This window comes from Pelophylax lessonae (genome assembly GCF_965119305.1).
Source record: "Pelophylax lessonae genome assembly, chromosome: 2".
Taxonomy (NCBI): Eukaryota; Metazoa; Chordata; class Amphibia; order Anura; family Ranidae; genus Pelophylax; species Pelophylax lessonae.
The window spans coordinates 145,626,238-145,643,268 of NC_138769.1; the positions used below are offsets into that span (position 1 = coordinate 145,626,238).

The 17,031-nt window shown below is 45.6% G+C and overlaps 1 protein-coding gene across 1 annotated transcript in view; it reads left to right on the forward strand.

Annotated features, from left to right (window-relative positions):
* Nucleotides 1-17,031, forward strand: part of METTL16 (methyltransferase 16, RNA N6-adenosine) — a 197,993-nt gene that overhangs the window by 11,256 nt on the left and 169,706 nt on the right. Inside the window, exons 2-3 of the mRNA XM_082247010.1 lie at nt 1,022-1,151; nt 6,435-6,634. Coding sequence (XP_082103136.1) covers nt 1,024-1,151; nt 6,435-6,634 — 328 coding nt within the window. The 5' untranslated portion in view covers nt 1,022-1,023. The remainder of the gene's footprint in view (nt 1-1,021; nt 1,152-6,434; nt 6,635-17,031) is intronic.

Below are 17,031 nucleotides of genomic sequence, written 5' to 3' on the forward strand. Positions count from 1 at the left end.
GATAATGACAGAGCGAGGTGTATGAAAGGTGTGTTGTTTATTTCTCCCCCTTTTTTCTTCCTTTTTTTTGTGGTCTATAATAGTAGGTGTTATTGGTAGTTCTATGTTTTTTTGTATTAGCCGAGGAATGCCCAAAGGCTATGTTTTGTACCAATACATTTAAATTTTTCAATAAAAACAAAATTTTCAAAAAAAAATCTTACCCAGGTGAAAAATTATCAACTGAACAGTGACTGCATTCTATCAGGCATGGCAATGAGAATTCAACAGTGTCCTGGTAAACAATACAAGTAAAGGTGCACCAAATGGAAATTTTGGTGCCGAAACTGAAACTGAAAATGCAGGATGCACTTGGCCAAAAATTACAGTTTTTAAAACCTTTTTGTATATAAATTGTATTCGACTTTTTTATATCGTAAATGAATATGAACTTCTTGTCGACCATTATTTAGTGCAAGAAAAGCTCAATGAAAATGTATCCCTCTAAATTCTATGTATGACTTCACACTGGTCTGTTACGCTTTTGTTAAGTGTTAAAAATCCTGCTTGCTTCAAAAAAAAATGCACAAAAAACACACCTTCCCGTTGAAATGCATTGAAACGCATCAATAACACACCCATGTTACGTTTTTGTTGCAATTTTTTTTGAGTCACATGACCTATGAAAAACAAACCGTAAGAATTGGCAGCAAAATCAATGCAAAATTGCGTGCATTTTCGGTGCCATTATCCGCACCTTTTTCTTATCGGCTGATAACACTGTTTTTGGCTGATATGTTACGGCAGCCAAAATTTCAGGTGCATCTCTAAATGCAAAAATATAAGTAGACCACCTTAAACAAGATTTGCTAGCCACTACAGGCACGTAGAGCTACAAGAAATTCCTGATAACTTTATAGTCTGTCAGCTCCACAGTAGTTACATGGTTAACTAATCAGCCATTATAGTTTTTACTTTTTTTTTTTTTTTTCTTTAAGGTAAGAATTACCTATAACCTGATTTTCTTGACTTTACAGATAAGAAATGGCCCTAAATAAGTCAATGCATCCAAGAAACCGCTATAAGGACCGACCTCCAGACTTTGCCTACTTGGCTTCCAAGTATCCAGAGTTTAAGAAGCATGTCAGTGTCGGCTTGTCTGGAAGAGTAAGGTATATTCCTTTTTTTTCTACTATTTTAATATATTGTGAACCTCCTCTCTTAGTTCCTACCAGCTTCACAAATCTACACATTTAACTAAACCGTCTTCTTTTGCCACGTTCAATTTCTGGGTTAATTTACTAAAGGCTTGTCAGACAAGCATGTCTGTCCTAGCAACATATTCTCAGTTAATATCTTAACACCATCAATCCGCTATAGGCTGGACGGGAGTTTCCTCCTTCAGAGTGGACGTCATATGACATCCTCTTGAAAGGCGCCGCTCAGGCGGCCGCAGCTATTTACAACAAAAGACACTGAATGAATCTGTTTCATTCAATAAAAATTGTTTCTTATAACAATGTAAATTCATTGGTATTAGCAGTCACAATGTGTTAAAAAATAAAAATGCTGATCACTTCCTCAGAGTAAGGGGTTCTTCCAAATGCGTAAGGGGTTCTTCACTGTAAGGGCGGTAAGGATGTGGAATTCTCTTCCACAAGCAGTCGTATCAGCAGGGAGCATTGATAGTTTCAAAAAACTATTAGATGGGCACCTTAAAGACCACAACATACAGGGGTATACAATGTACGGTTAAAAGCAAACACACACACATCATAGGTTGAACTGGATGGACTGATGTCTTTTTTCAACCTCACTAACTATGTAACTATGTAAGTAATACGGTGTCTATGGTAACACAATTGATCTGGTTACAGTGTGTGTAAAAAGAAAAAATTGTACAAAAAATTGTGGGGAGAAAAAAAAAAGATTAAACTTTATTTTTACACACTGTCACCAGTCAACGCCCCTGATCACCACCACACCAGTTGTATGATAACGCTGTACAGCATGTAGAACAAAACAAAAAATTTGGCCCAAAATGTTTTTTTTTTTTTTTTTTTATTAATTTTCCAAAAAATTGTGACAAAAAAAATTACAACTTCAAAAAACTCGCCATGCCTCTTACTAAATACCTTGGACTGTCTACTTTCCAAAAAGGGGTGATTTTTCAGATGGTACAGCAGGTATAAGTATTGAACACAAGTATTGAAATTTTCACCACATGTCGGTAAAAACCCCATGCAATCCATATATACAAAGAAACCAAAACAAATACATTCAGAAATGAAGTTATGTGTAATAAAATGGAATGACACAGGGAACAAATATTTAATATGTTAACTAATATTTATTTAATGCTTCATACAAAATCATTTGTTGGTAATGACAGCTTTAAGACGCCTCCTGTATGGAGAAACGTTTCGCATGCATTGCTCAGGTGTGATTTTTGCCCATTCTTTTACACAAACTGTCTTGAAACCTTAAAGTTTCCATGGGCCTCTTCTAGGAACTCTGATCTTTAGATTTTCCATAGGTTTTTTTTTTTTTTTTTATTGGATTGAAGTCAGGTGATTGACTACTCCATCCTAGCAGCTTTAGGGCTCTTTCACACTTGTAGTCCGTCAAACGGACTCCGCTTTTCTTAGCGGGGGATCGATCCGCCGATTCCCCCGCTGAGCAGGAGGATGACAGCTGTGTCTCCGCGCTGTGTGCGGAGACACAGCTGTCAGTTCCCCATACATCTCTATGGGGAAAATCGGATGGGAACGGACCGTCGGTCCGTTCTCATCTGATCCGATCTGATCCGCTGGACGGATGGAAAATAGGGTTTTCATCCGTCCAGATTTGAGGGATCGGATCGGGACGGATGTCAGCGGACATGTCTCCGCTGACATCCGATGCCCCATAGGAATGCAAATTATTTTCTTTCGAGTTTCCTTGGCTTTGTGTTTTGGGGTCATTGTCTAGCTGAAATGTCCACCCTTGACATTCAAGGATCTTCATCATCCTGGTAGATGGCAGCAATTTTTATCAAGAATGTCTTTGTACATTTTTCTATTCATCCTTCCCTCAATGATTTGAAGTTTGCTGGTACCGTATGCTGAAAAACAGCCCGACACCATGATGTTCCCACGATCCCATGAACCCATTTTTTATTCACAATAGGAAATAGAAAACAGATCAAATGTTTAAACTGAGAAAATGTAGAATTTTGTAAGAAACCAATCGGGTCATTTTTAAACTGTTGGCATCACGTCTGGAAAAATGTGGCACATTTTACAACTACTTTAGGTATTTGGCAACAGATCAGTTACATGGGGTTTAAAAAGAGCATCTTAGGGAGTCAGTGTCTCAGAAGTAAAGATCTAAAAATTATCAAACCATTTCATAACCATGTTCCTCAACATAAAAACTGCAAAGACTTTAAAAAAGTAATCATCTTCAATACATCAAGGCTTGACAAATTTTGCTTGAAATCTAGGAGTCCGCTAAAGAAGTTAGGAGCCAGTTTTTTTCCGCACATGCCGAATGGCCGGCTTCTGTCAGACCGGCTGCCGGCTGCCATATGGGTCCCGGTGTAACGTTAAAAAACCCTACCTCGTGAAAATTCCCTACCCTCGTCACTTCCTTTGCACATACGTCATGGAACAGCTGAGCAGCTTCCCACTGCGCATGCTCACAGCTCGGGAGGGTAGGGAATTTTCACGGGGTAGTGTTTTCTAACGTTACACCGCATCAGCTGTTGCCGCGGGTACATTAAATCATCTCCGCTGCAACATTTAATCATCTCCGCTCCAACCCCTCTTGACTTCCCTGATCTCGGCTCCAAAATATAAAAGCGGCGGCGGGTCTATGAAAATATAAATCACGGAGATCTCGGCTCCGTGATTTATATTTTCATAGACCCACCGCCGCTTTTATATTTTGGAGCCAAGATCAGGGAAGTCAGAGGGGTTGGAGCGGAGATGATTTAATGTACCCGCGGCATCAGCTGATGCGGTGTAACTTTAAAAAACACTACCCCGTGAAAATTCCCTACCCTCTGGAGCTGTGAGCATGCGCAGTGGTAAGCTGCTCAGCTGTTCAATGACGTACGTGCACAGGAAGTGACGAGGTTAGGGTTTTTTCACGGAACACCGGCATTCGACCTGTGTGTACTTTGTTTACTTCTGCTGAGAGATATTAACCACTTCCCAACCACACAATGCAGTTTTACTGCGGCAGGGTGGCTCTCCTGCGCAAACCGACGTAGGTCTACGTCGGTCGCGCCGAAAGCTGCTGGGCGCGCGCTCGCCCCCACCCAGCAGCGGGGAAGCCGATGCACGGGTCAGGCGGCTCCGATTGCCACTCAAATACCACCAAAGGAAAGCTCTATTTGTGGGGAAAAAAGGACGTCAATTTTATTTGGGTACAGCGTTGCATGACCGCGCAATTGTCCGTTAAAGTAAAGCAGTTCCGAATCGCAAAATGGGGCCTGGTCATTAAGGGGGCAAATCCTTCCGGTCTTAAAGTGGTTAAAGGAACATTCTAACCACTATGACTACTTCAGTGATTTGAAGTGGTCAGGGTGGTAGGAGTCAGAAACACTGCACATGCTGGGATATTTAAAATTATGTGCTAGGGGCTAGTTTCACCCCTAGCACATGTAACTTAACTGCTGGCGGGAAATGCTGGCAGAGATCACTGAGCGGCGCTGGAGGAAGCATACAGAGCCAATGCTTCCTGTATCTCTCGGTCTCCTCACAGGCGGAGTGCATTTGATACCACTCTGCCTGTGACAGGGCGAAGCCGGAACCACACAGGAAGCATCGGCTCTGTTCTGTCACACCTCGCAGGAGACTTGGGATGTATGGCAAAAAGACCCCTCCAGCAGTGTAACCCAGGCACCAGGCCGCTAATTCTAGTTGCCAATGCGACCTGGCGCCCGGGGTTTGTCGAGCTCTGCAATACATAATATTAAAAGATACAGAGAATATGGAGAAGCCTTTTCAGGTGAAATACAGTTTTGAATGTCCATAAACTTCGAGTCCTCAGGCGGCACTGCATTAAAAACAAGTATGATTCTGTGATGGACATCACTGCATGGGCTCAGGAATACTTCCTAAAATCACTGTCTGTGAAAACTATTTGCCGTTTCATCCAAAAAGGCAAGGTAAAGCTCCTATCAGACAAAGAAGCAGCCATATATGAATATGATCCAGAAATGCCCCTGTCTTCCTTGGGCCAAAGCTCGTCTAAAATGGTCTGTTACAAAGTGGAAAACTGTTCTGTGGTCAGATGAATCAAACTTTTATATTCTTTTTGGCAACCATGGACTCTGCGTCCTCCGGACTAAAGAGGAGAGGGACCTTCTGGCTTGCATTTAGCGCTTAGTTCAAAAGCTTGCATCTCTGATGGCATAGGGGCGCATTAGTGTGTATGGAATGGGCAGCCATCAAGTGCTGAAAGATATATATCCAGTTTTTATGTCCGCATATGCTCCCATCCGGACAACATCTTATTTTTTTCTTTTTTTTTTTTTTTAGGGATGGCCCTGCATACTTCAGCAGGACCCACGTTTAGGTGCCACTGAAAATAAATGGCACCTAAACAGACATTGTGTGATGTCAGTTTTGCAGAGCATTTTGGGATTGTGGGCAGAATCGTGGTGATTCTGCTTGCGATTGCAAACGTCCAGGTGTGGGGCCTTATAGGGTTGTTAAAAAGAAGAGAGGATGCTACACCTTGGTAAACATGGCTCTGTGCCAACTTTTTGAGACTTGTTGCTGCCATCAATTTACCTTATTTTTTTTCTTAAAGTGGTAAATTTTCTCAGTTTAAACGTTTGATATGTTTTCTGTTGTGAATAAAATACAGGTGTGTGAGATTTGTAAATCATTGCATTTGATTCTTATGTAGATTTACACAGCATCCAGACTTTTTTTGGAATTGGGGTTGTAAACAATAAAAAATGTCATAGAAGCTTTAACATGTCAATGTCATTTCAAAAGTAATTTCAATATTTTGAATCAGCAGTTTTATTAATGCCTGGTATTCAGTCACGAAGGTCCTTTTTTTTAGGCACGTTCTGTGATAGGGTGACATTGCTTTATTCCTATATTCCAGTTGTTCTCTTGGTTTGTCACCTTATCACATTGGCTTTCAAAGAAGAAAATAAGGGGCCATTTTAAAACACATTATGCAGGCATTGCCCACCCATTAGGAAACCTGCCCTGAGAATGCCATGTGACCATTGCTGGAGCACTTGCATGTAGACTTGCAGGAGGTCAGTGGTGCTAATATTATACAAAAAATTAAAAAATGGTAAAGACAACTTTTTTTTTTTTTTTTTTATATTTAAAAAAAAAAAAAAAAAAAACATAAAAAACATTGTTTATGGTACACAGTGTTTAGCAACTAAATGTCATTAAGCTAGGCTTTAAATCTACTTTTAATGCTTTACTTGCTTTTAGTTTGAACTTCAAAGACCCTGAAGCTGTCCGAGCCTTGACTTGTACTCTCCTAAAGGAAGACTTTGGGCTGACCATTGACATACCCCTGGAGAGGCTTATTCCTACTGTGCCCCTGCGACTCAACTATATCCACTGGGTTGAAGATATTCTCAATTACCATAGCTCTGACAAGTCTACAGTGCGACGTGGGATAGACATAGGTAACGGTCTTGTCACATTTTACATAAATTAAGCAATAAGCAGTATTTGTTACCTCTAAAACAGATAGACATTGCCAGATAAATGTGTGTGTATATCTGGTTGGTACACATTTCCTGTAAAAAGTTATTTAATGTGAGATGCAAAAATGTGTGATGCTTATAAAGAGGTCCAAGGGTGGTGTGTAATAGTAAACAGTGTTTTATAATGAAAAAATTGAGAACCACAGCGCAAACCTAAAATCAGTAGTAAGTGCCGATTCACTTTAGTGCGATCACAGAGATCGTATGTAATTCGGAGCGCACTGCTCCTAAAATTACATATTAATAACAAATTAATCTGTGCGATGCAAATTCAGCCATACAGTTTCTATGGCTGAATTTGCACCGCAATCGCACTAAAAGACCCACAGGACCCTTTTTTTGGTCCGCAGCAGAATCGGATCGGATGGTGGTTCACACTAGTGCGATCCGATTCTGTGTGAACTTTCAGATCGCACTGCAATATGCGATCTTATCTGGGAGTGTTGTTAACCTTTAATTGACACCCCCAGCGTATCGCATATGGCAGTGTGAACTGCCAGGGGTGCGGATGCGATGCGGGAACACGCTGTACATTCCCAGCGTTCCCGCATCGCACAAATGTGAACCGGCACTGAAACCTCATAAATGGATACAAAAAATCACCAAAAATGTCTGAAAAAACTAAAGTGCTTGACCAAATATAATAAATCCACCTAACATAGATGCATGTGGTGCAAAAAACCTATACATTCAATGTGCAAATAATTCAACGTATAAAAAACAAAGTAGCCAGTGAAAGTCCTCAATTAGAAAAAAAGTGCTTGTGTGCTAAAGAATAAGTTCATAAAGTGACAAGTATGTGGCCAGTGAAGACTCCTTGATGTTCCTCAAAATAAAGTGCTTCCGTGCCAAAGTGTTAAAATTGTAGAATATCTCAGGCAGTGCTCAGTGTTCCACTCCCCAGCGGCAAACACACTTACCAGATCTCGTGGACCCCTTAGCCATATAGCATATGGGTCTGGTAGGCTTAACTGGTAAGTGAGACCAGGTGTAATTCTTACAGGTCCTTGCCAAAACTATAGAAGGGGCGAGAGAAGATCCAGAGATAGTGTAATGCGTTCCTTTATTTAGATAGGAACAATAGAAATACACTTACAATATAGATATAATTTTGCCTTGATAAGGATATGGACAAGGGGAGATGTATCGTTATAATAAGTTGCAATGGCCGGCGTCGGGATCTGCACTCTGTGTGCGTACCACGGACGCTAAATGTGATGAACTGAGAGACCGGAAACCACGTTGACGCATTTCTCCCCTCACACAGGGCGTTCTCAAAAAACAGTCTTTGAGAACGCCCTATGGGGGGCAAAATGCGTTGATATTGTTTCCGGTCTCTCAGAAGGGGGGGTTTGCAAATTCTGAAAGCTGTAAGTTAAAAATGGTAACCTCCAGATTTTTAGAATACCTTCAGTTTTTGCCATTTTACAAAAAGGCCTCATGCACACTGGATGTTTTTACAGCTGCTCCTAAGGGGTGCCTCTAAACTCCCTTGCATGTTAGCTTATGTGTCTATGCACACATGGGCTTTTAGCAGTGTTTACAGTCAGGAAAAAAAACACAATGCCAGTGCATCCAGGAGCAGCAGAGTTTTGGCAGAAAAAAAAAACGCTTAAAGCTACTAAACACATCTAAATGCATTTAGAACTTGCGCTGTAATTTATTTCAAAAGCCAGAATAAATTACAATTCTGGCCAATAAAATAAATAAACGCCCAAACACTGCTAAACTCTGTTAAACTGGTTTGAAAAAAAAACGCAGCTTAGGGGAGTTTTTAACGCTGATTTTCTCCTGTCAGGAGAAACTGTGTTCTACAATAAACCAGTGTGCACGAGGCCAGAGGTGGAATTTAACATGTACAAATATTTGTTTTTCCTCAATACAGTTTTAGCTTTGATACCTAATAGGAATTTGGCAGGAATTTTGTAAATATTGGCATGTACTATATGTATCCACTAATAATGATTTTAATGTAAATTTTGTGAAAAAAACAAAGTGTTTTGATAAACATTTGTGAAATCCTCGCAGGGCCTAAAAAAATTAGTAGCACACTTTTATTTTTTATTTTTATTCTGCAGAATTATGCTTTCAGAAATTGTGTAGTTTTGGGGGGGTCTTTCTACAAGTTCTGAAAGCTGTAAGTGAAAAATAACCTCCAGATTTTTAGAGTAAATTGTTTTTATGTTCAGTTTTCACAAACAAGGTGCAATTTTAAAATATACAATATTTGTTATTTATTAACTCAATACAGTTTTTTAGCTTTTATATTTAGGGCTCTTTCACACGGTCCGCCTCCGTAGGCGTATCCGTGCTGCTCAGCGGGGATCGATCCGCCGATCCCCGCTGAGCCGGCGGATGACAGCTCCGTCTCCGCTTGCAGTGCGGAGAGGGAGGTGTCACAGCTCCCGCTGCTCTCTATGGGGGATTGTATGAGAGCGGACCGCCTGTCCGCTCTCATCCGATCCGATCCCTGAACGGATGGAAAAATAGGGTTTCCATCCGTCCAGATTTCACGCACAGGATCGGATACGGATGGCAGCGGGTGTCAGCGGAGGTGTCTCCGCTGACATCCGCTGCCCCATAGAGCTGCATGGAGGATCCGATCAGATCCGCCTAAAAAACTGACAGGCGGATCTGATCGGATCGCCCGTGTGAAAGAGCCCTTAGGTATTTTGTAAATGTTGCCATGTATGTATCCATTAATAATGATTTTAGTGTATTTTTAGTAAAAACATTGTTTTTATAAACATTTGCATAAGTATCACAGTTCGCCAAAACTACAGAATACTTAAGAACGCTAGTTTCAAAAATGGTATGGAACAAAAAAGGAATAAATGTGGGATACAGTATGCCAATAACAGGCGATGGCTGTTATGTTGGAATATGTGTACTAGGGATATAGAAGGAAAGGAGCAGCAAAGTCAGTATAGTGCTATCGTGGTATACCAAAATTGGGTAATTAGACTGGATAAACCAGGGGTTAAGTAACTCCCAGATACCAAACCATATAATCGGATGTGATCCACATGAGAGTCACTAACTATAAAACAGAGGAGGGGAGTTTAAGAATTTTATAAATGTATATTATGAGTAAAAATCTGGGACTTCTGTAGGTGGGCGAAGGTCGGGAAAAAGGGATAGTTGGAACTGGAAAGCAAGGAATACAAAAGGAGAAAACATAAGGGGTTGAAATAAGGGGGAGTGATAGGCTGTGAAGGGGGGGGGGATAGAGGGAAGATATGGGAGGAAAACCCAGAAATTGGCTGAAGGGAGGAGGCTTTAGTATTGTATGAGCTGGAGAAATGGGCTATTATTCAGGGTAAAAGTAGGGATTGGTCGAAATTAGTGGGGAGAAAGTGTTTTATCCATGGGCTCCAAAGTCCCTCAAACTTAGGAATTCTGTCTAGCATGGTAGCTTCTATTTAAGCATGGTTCACCCATTGCTTGGGTAATTTTATGTTTAACTGCCAACATGCATAGGTTGGGGGATTTCCAATATTTTGCGATTATTTGTTCAGTTGCCGTGGTAAGCTGCAGAAGTAATTTGAATTGATGAGATATCAAACTTGGGGTTTTTAATAAGGCCACTGTAGGGTAGCATCTTGTTTTTATTCTACTGGGCCTTTGCTTTCAGAAAATGTATGGTTTGGGGGTCCTAAAACAAAACTCTGAAAACTGTAAGGGGGGGGGGGGAGCAATGGAAAAATTGCAAAAATGGTCTGGTCACATGAGCTAAAAAGTGGAGCGCAGGGCCTGGTAGCGAAAGGGTTAAAAGTTTGGATTAAGCTGGATAATATTAAAATTTGCCTAACCTTTTAAAAATTTAAAAAGACATTGTCAACACTTTGATTTTTGCTTGATTTGCACTAATCTTCATTTAGGTTATGCTTGTAAATAAAACCTAATTTCTCTTACGTCCTCCGACAGTCGCCGCCTCTTCATATTCGTCACATATGGGGTATTAGACTTTGCTCCGAAGGAGTAGCTAGGCAACAGAATATGTTAACAATAAAGCTTTTAACATATCCCACCCTCAAGGGGTGGTCCCCTCAGTCAATACCCTCCTACTTCCTGCAACCATATCTCAGTTTTAATGTCTAGCTTGTCAGGAGTGGCTGGCTCTCTCTGTGCTGGGACTTTCTGTCCCAGACTCTTTCTTCTTTTTAAAATTTTGTTTGAGTTTTCTCTCTACCTTTACTTAGCTGTTATTTTGTCAGCGTTAGTTAGTTCTTCGGATGAAGAGGATCATGCGGACTGGGTCTCGGGCTGATCCCCCTGGTCGCAGGTCGTGGGTCAGTGGCTTCCCAGTCTGCCATCGAGCGTTCAGCCAGGTAACGCTCCTGGCATAGTGAACGACCCATCCCTGTTCGGTGCAGGGATGATTGGTGAGGTGGCTACCTCACTGGACGCTGTGCGGTTTCTTAACCCCCATTTTGTGCGTCTTGAATTGCGACTCTCCCTGCCTCATGTGCAGCGGCTTGTTCGCCTGTGCGGGTCCCCCACGCCATGTGAGGTAAGTGTATTTATGTGGGGACCTGTCTGTCTGGGGGGGTGTCAGTCTGGGACTGTGTAACCTGCCTCTATTCACACTGCTTGTCTCCCTATCTCTCGGCTGCATGCTGTGGGCTGCAAGGGGGGGGGGAGCTGTATGACACTGTGTGTGTCAGACTGGTCAGTGTGAGAAGCTGTGTGCTGTGGGGCATGTTTTTTTGGCATGTTTGGGCATATACAGCGATCGCTGCGGCGATCTGACATGTATTCTGATATTGGAATGTAATGTGTGTTTTAATGCACTGTGGAGCGGCGGTTTCGGCGCCAAACGACGCCATTTTGCCTACACCCGCTCCGGCCGCATGGTTTACATGCATGGCGGCCATTTTCTTGTAGCCTCCATAGGCTTACATAGAGCGCCATGGCAGCATCACTTCCTCTTTCCAGGAACACCGATCGAGGCAGCAGCAGCGGCGAGGGTCTCCTCAGGTTTTATCCTTCTGTTCTTGCTATCCATTGCCTGTGTTCAGTTTGCATATTCCCTGTGGGGGGCTCATTGTGCTTGAGTGTGGTGCGGTGGGCTGCGCTTGCCGCGCTTGCTTAAAAGGGGCAGTTAACCCTTGGTTGTCTGGCATTACAGGGGCAATGGATTCTCAGGAGGGCAAATTTCCTACAGTATTGGTGGAAAGCCAGGGGACCGCAGTTTCCCCCCCAGGGGGGGATTAGCCACTATTGTGGCTGGCCTTGCTGCTCAGGTGCAAATGCTGGTGGCTGCTCAATCTACTAAAAGGCCCAGAGTTGCTCTTTCCTCTGATTCTGAGGGTGAAGGTGATGGGGCTGTTATGGCAGGGGCCTCCTTATCGGGGTCCCGCTCCTCTCTTGATCTAGTGGGGTCTGAGGTGGAGGCTGAAGTTGAGGGGGTTGATAATTCTCCCCCTGGCTCGCCTGAAGAGCTTGCAATCATGGATGAGTTGATTGCTTCCATTAAGCAAACGCTGCGTTTGCAGGACGAAGTGTGTCCCCCCGCTGCCTTGGCGGCTTATGGGACGCAGAGGAAACGCAGGACGCCGCAGGTTTTTCCCTGCAATGATGATTTTCAGCGCGCTGTTAAGGATCAATGGCGCAATCTGCGCAAACCTTTTGCGGTACCAAGTAGATTCAAGCTGCGTTATCCTTTTTCGCCTTCCACTGATGAAAGGTGGTGTGTGCCTCCACCAGTGGATCATGCAATTGCGGTTTTGAACAAAGCCACTGCGATTCCTGCAGAGGATTCCCCTGTTTTCCGTGATGCCACGGATAGGAGACTGGAGTCTCTTGCCCGTCATACTTATTCTGTTACGGGTTCTATGCTTAAGGCTCTGTTTGCTTCTCTCATGGCGGCCCAGGCGATCGCAAGTTGGACGCAGATGCTTAGGCGCGTCCTAGTGGCCGACTCGGCCTCGCCGGCGACCCTGGATATGGTGGATCAAATCCACCAGGGTGTCATGTATCTGTGTGATGCGGACCTGGACCTGATTCCGTTGGCTGCACGTGTGCACAGCGTGGCGGTGTTGTCTCGCCGCCTGGTTTGGTTAAAATGTTGGTCGGTGGACCAATCTTCAGGTAAGACCTTAGCCAATCTGCCTTATGATGGGTCTCGCCTTTTTGGGGAGTCCCTGGATGTGTTGATTAAGGGGATCACCGGGGGTAAGAGCACTCTCTTGCCCCATTTCCCCAAGGCTAAGGGGGCTTCTGGGAAGAAGCATGCTAATTTTCGGCCCCCTCAGGGGTCCTTTCGTGCCTTTCGGCCGCACTACAAGGGCAAACCGTTCAAAGGTCAAGGCTCTCAGAAGAAGCCCTGGTCTGGTAAACAGAAGTCCGGCCAATCCGGACCTGCAGCCCATAACAGTTCGGCCTGAAGGGGCGCCCTCACCCAGTTTTGGGGTGGGGGGACGCTTGCTCGGTTTTCTTCAGCCCTGGTTGGCCCGTGTGCGGGACAGATGGGTTCAGGAAATCGTTCGATCTGGTTACAAGATCGAGTTTCTCTCTCGGCCGGAGAGCAGATTTTTTCCCTCAAATCTTCAACTGTCTCCAGAGCGCTTGCGGGACCTGCACCTGGCGGTGCGGGACCTGAGGGCTCAGGGAGTGGTGGTTCCGGTGCCTCATCGGGACAGGTTTCGGGGGTTTTATTCCAATCTGTTCACCGTGCCCAGAAAGGAGGGCAAGGTTCGTCCGATTCTGGACTTGAAGGCTCTGAACCGCTCTGTGCGGGTTCGCAAGTTCCGCATGGAATCCCTGCGGTCGGTGGTGGCTGCCCTGGTTCCGGGGGAATTCATGGCCTCCATCGATTTGAAGGATGCGTACCTTCACATCCCCATATTCGAGGGTCATCAGAGGTACCTTCGATTTGCCATTGCGGAGGATCACTACCAGTTCGTGGCGTTGCCCTTTGGTCTCGCCTCGGCTCCGCGGGTCTTCACCAAGGTGCTTGCACCGGTTCTGGCATTATTGAGGGCCCAGGGCGTTTCTGTCCTGGGCTATCTGGACGACATTCTGGTTCGGTCTGCGACCAGCCAGGGTCTGGAGAAGGACCTGTCTGTCACGATGCAAACTCTGCAGGAGTTTGGTTGGACGATAAATTTTCCAAAGTCGACACTGAGTCCGTCTGTTCGTCTTCCCTATCTGGGAATGATTCTGGACTCGGTGCAGGCGAAGGTCTTCCTGCCGGAAGACAAGCTCAGGACTCTGCAGGAGGAAGTCAGGTCCCTCAGGGACGTTCCGCACTCGTCTCTGCGGACGTGTATGAGATGTCTGGGATTGATGGTCTCGGCCTTCGAGGCGATTCCATTCGCCCAGTTTCACACGCGGGGTCTCCAAGCGGAGATCCTGTCCAGGTGGGACGGGCGACCTCAATCTCTGGATCTTCAAATCTCGTTGAGTCATCGCACCAGAGGAAACCTTCTGTGGTGGCTCCAGTCCCCGTTGGTGTCCGGGGGCAAGTCGTTTCGTCCGATCTCGTGGACGGTAATCACCACGGATGCCAGCCTGTCGGGCTGGGGTGGAGTTCTGGGCGTTCTGTCCGCCCAGGGGACTTGGTCGGAGGGGGAGTCTTCCCTTCCGATCAACATTCTGGAATTGCGTGCGATAAGTCTCTGTCTTCATCGCTGGACGGACCGGCTGCAGGGCTGCCCGGTTCGGGTGCAGACGGACAATGTCACGGCGGTGGCCTACATCAACCACCAAGGGGGCACCAGGAGTGCCCGAGCGGCTCGAGAAGTGGCCGACATTCTGTCTTGGGCCGAGACCCATGTCCCGGCGATAACGGCGGTTCACATTCCGGGGGTGGAGAACTGGCAGGCGGACTATCTGAGTCGCCAGACCCTGGATCAGGGGGAATGGTCTCTCCACCTGGCTGTCTTCCAGATGTTGTGCGCGAAGTGGGGTCTTCCAGATGTGGACCTGTTCGCGTCTCGTCTCAACAACAAGGTGAAGAGGTTCGTGGCAAGGACGCGCGACCCTCGGGCAGACGCGTCGGACGCGTTAGTGGCCCCGTGGCATCAGTACAGGCTGATGTACGCGTTTCCACCGATTCAGTTGCTGTCCAGGTTCCTTCGCAGGTTACACTCGGAACGCAGCACGGTGATTCTTGTGGCACCGGACTGGCCTCGCCGGTCCTGGTACGCAGACCTCGTGAATCTGGCGGTCGACGCCCCGTGGCGTCTGCCTCTTCGAGACGATCTACTGTCTCAAGGACCGATATACCATCCTGCTTTACAGTCGCTGGCTTTGACGGCCTGGCTGTTGAGACCGAGGTCCTGAAGGAGAGGGGTCTCTCTCCAGAGGTCGTTCATACTTTAATCAACGCGAGGAAGTCTTCCTCCGGGAAGGTTTATTACCGTACTTGGAAGGCCTATTTTGCCTGGTGTGAGTCCAGGGGGTTTTCACCCCGCACGTACTCGGTTTCCCGTGTGCTGTCTTTCCTTCAAACGGGTGTTGATCAGCGTTTGGCGCTGGCTACGATAAAGGGTCAGGTGTCTGCGCTGGCCGTTCTGTTTCAACGTCCCGTGGCTTCCAACTCCTTGGTTGGCACCTTTGTTCAGGGTGTGCGGCATCTGGTCCCCCCTAGGCGGGATCCTCTGCCCCCTTGGGATTTGAATCTCGTTCTATCTGTGTTACAACGTGCTCCTTTTGAACAGATCAGGGAGATCTCGTTGTCTATGTTGTCCAAAAAGGGTCGCCTTTTTGGTGGCGATCACTTCGGCTCGCAGAGTGTCGGAGCTAGCGGCTTTGTCCTGCAAGTCTCCGTACCTGGTTATTCATTTGGATAAGGTGGTCTTGCGACCTAATCCTTTGTTTCTTCCGAAACGAGTTTCGGAATTCCATCTTAATGAGGATATTGTCTTGCCTTCGTTGTGCGCGAAGCCTAAACATCCAAAGGAGGTGAGATTGCATTCTCTGGATGTTGTTCGGGCGATAAGGGTTTACCTTAAATCGACGGAGTCTTTTCGAAAGACGGACTCCTTGTTTGTTCTTCCAGAGGGTCCTCGGAAGGGCATGGCGGCTTCGGCCTCTACCATCGCCAAATGGATCAGGCAGACCATTGAACAGGCCTATGCTTTGCAGGGGAAGGTTCCCCCTGTGCCTGTGAAGGCGCACTCTACTAGATCTTTGAGTACGTCTTGGGCCTGTCGTCATGGGGCTTCTGTAGCCCAGGTGTGTAAGGCGGCGACCTGGTCGACCGTACACACGTTCACAAAATTCTACAAAGTAGATGTTCAGGCATCGGCGGATGCTTCCTTTGGCCGCAAGGTTCTTAGTGTGGCTGTTCCCTAGGGTCCCTTGTTGGGGACTCCTGGCTGTTGGGATAAGTTTTGTATCCCCTGGTTTTTTGTCTTTTCCTGGGTTGTTGCTCCTGTTGAGCACTTGTTTTTCCTGTTGCCCAGCTGGTTTCCTTCCTTTGGTAAGGTTCCTTTCTTTGATGCGGAGACTGCGTTGCCTTTTCGGCGCGGATGCGTTTCCCACCCCTCATGTTTTCACTGCTTTGGGACGTCCCCATATGTGACGAATATGAAGAGGCGGCGACTGTCGGAGGACGTAAGAGAAAACGGAATTTTTGTAAAATCTTACCTGTAAAATTCCTTTCTCTGAGTCCTCCGACAGTCGCCGCCCCCGCCCCTCTTTTGGGGTTTGGTTGTATACTCTACTGCTATTCCACTAAAACTGAGATATGGTTGCAGGAAGTAGGAGGGTATTGACTGAGGGGACCACCCCTTGAGGGTGGGATATGTTAAAAGCTTTATTGTTAACATATTCTGTTGCCTAGCTACTCCTTCGGAGCAAAGTCTAATACCCCATATGTGACGAATATGAAGAGGCGGCGACTGTCGGAGGACTCAGAGAAAGGAATTTTACAGGTAAGATTTTACAAAAATTCCGTTTTATCACATGTGTACATAGTGACGTAGAGGTCAACAGGAGGAACCAGCAAGAGGTGTCAGTCCTAAGAGATTGGCACATCCAGAAATGTTAGTTTCCCTGGAGACTTTTGGGGACCATTTATTTTTATAAGAGGCGTTCCATGATATGGTCTGCAGGAGTAACTCCTCTTCCAGCTCCCCTCTCAATACTTTCTTTTACCCCTGAACGTATGACAGACACATCTATCCAATGTAATACAGATCCAGCCAAAAGTTAGTGAGGATGCAGTTGTGTCAGGGCTCTGCTAGGACTTTTTTTTTAAGTAAAAGTTGTGCAGCACTGGCTTGGAGACACCGTGAAGATCTTCAAAAGGGGCTCAAAGTCGGTATTTTGCTCTGTTGGCTACACTGTGGGGGTGTCTTCTTAGG